We start from the raw sequence: 1,329 nt of genomic DNA on the forward strand, positions 1-1,329 counted from the left end.
TGGATGAGGTTACTGTAATTCAGTAATTCATACGAGGTTATTATTATTTAAATTTTGCCAACATGCAACAATCTTTAAAAAAAAGTATCCGATGTATACTACAAAAGAACAAAAACAAAATTTATTAGACGTATTTCAGATTAATTTTTAAATTTGAGAAATACGAGGAGGAGATAAAAATAAATAAATAAATAAATAGTGATGATATTACACGCCAGGCCTCCTATATAAACAAGAGCCAAGCTGAAGAGATAAGTGTGTATCATCGGTGAGGCTGAGAGTTATTCACTTACAAATTAAAAAAACCAAACACTTGAGTGTCTTCTAACTAAAAAGTTTTTTTTTTCTTTTTCTGATTTTCTCCTGAACTTTTATTCTGTGCAAATCCACCCCCTTAGATCTGTTCTTTGATTTCTTTCTGTTTATAATCTGTCTTTGAATAGTTTTGATTTTTACTTGTTTACACAACAAATCAAACTCTTGAAACTGTTTTATAATTAAAAAGCCAGGTATTTTCTGAAAGAGATCAATCTTTTTTTATATTTTTGATCTTCTTCTTCTTTTCTTTGTAGATTGAATCGTTTGTGTGGGTATTTTTTAATTCCCTCCTCTCAAATCTACACAGAGGTTGTTTATTTTTAAACCTCTCTAGAAAAACCTTGTTCTTTACGTTTTACAAGAACCAGGAGTTTTATTTTTACTATTTTTTTACTACAAAGCTAGCTTCTAAAAATATATATATAAATGGCAACTTCTATGGATTTTTACAGTATCAGTAACACAACGTTTCACCAATCTGATCCATTCGGCGGTGAATTAATGGAAGCGCTTTTACCTTTTATCAAAATCCCTTCCAACAACGATTCATCCGCGTTTGCGTTCTCCACCGTACCCACTCCGATTCCATCATACCGGTCTGATCTCTACCAAAACCACCATCTCAGGCCTAAACCGGTTTCGATGAAACAAACCGGAGCTTCGTTGCCTAAACCGATGAAGCTATACAGAGGAGTGAGACAACGTCACTGGGGTAAATGGGTGGCTGAGATCCGTTTGCCTAGGAACCGAACTCGTCTCTGGCTCGGAACCTTCGATACGGCGGAGGAAGCTGCTTTGGCTTACGACAAAGCTGCGTTTAAGCTGCGCGGCGATTTCGCCCGGCTTAATTTCCCTAACCTCCGTCACAACGGATCCAACATCGGCGAGTATCAGCCTCTTCAGTCCTCCGTCGACGCTAAACTCGAAGCTATCTGTCAAAACTTAGCCGAGACGACGCAAAAACAGAAACAGGTGAAATCAACGAAGAAGGCTACTTCTCGGAGACGTTCG

At 37.4% G+C, this 1,329-nt stretch overlaps 1 protein-coding gene across 2 annotated transcripts in view; it reads left to right on the forward strand.

Annotated features, from left to right (window-relative positions):
• LOC104740921 (ethylene-responsive transcription factor RAP2-13-like) overlaps nucleotides 257-1,329 on the forward strand; it is an 8,470-nt gene continuing 7,397 nt past the window's right edge. Inside the window, exon 1 of one of the 2 annotated variants that reach the window (XM_019236403.1) lies at nucleotides 257-1,104. In XM_019236403.1, coding sequence (XP_019091948.1) covers nucleotides 745-1,104 — 360 coding nt within the window. In that variant the 5' untranslated portion in view covers nucleotides 257-744. The remainder of the gene's footprint in view (nucleotides 1,105-1,329) is intronic. The other variant, XM_019236404.1, reaches the window with a different exon arrangement.

This window comes from Camelina sativa, chromosome 14, assembly GCF_000633955.1.
Source record: "Camelina sativa cultivar DH55 chromosome 14, Cs, whole genome shotgun sequence".
Lineage (NCBI taxonomy): Eukaryota > Viridiplantae > Streptophyta > Magnoliopsida > Brassicales > Brassicaceae > Camelina > Camelina sativa.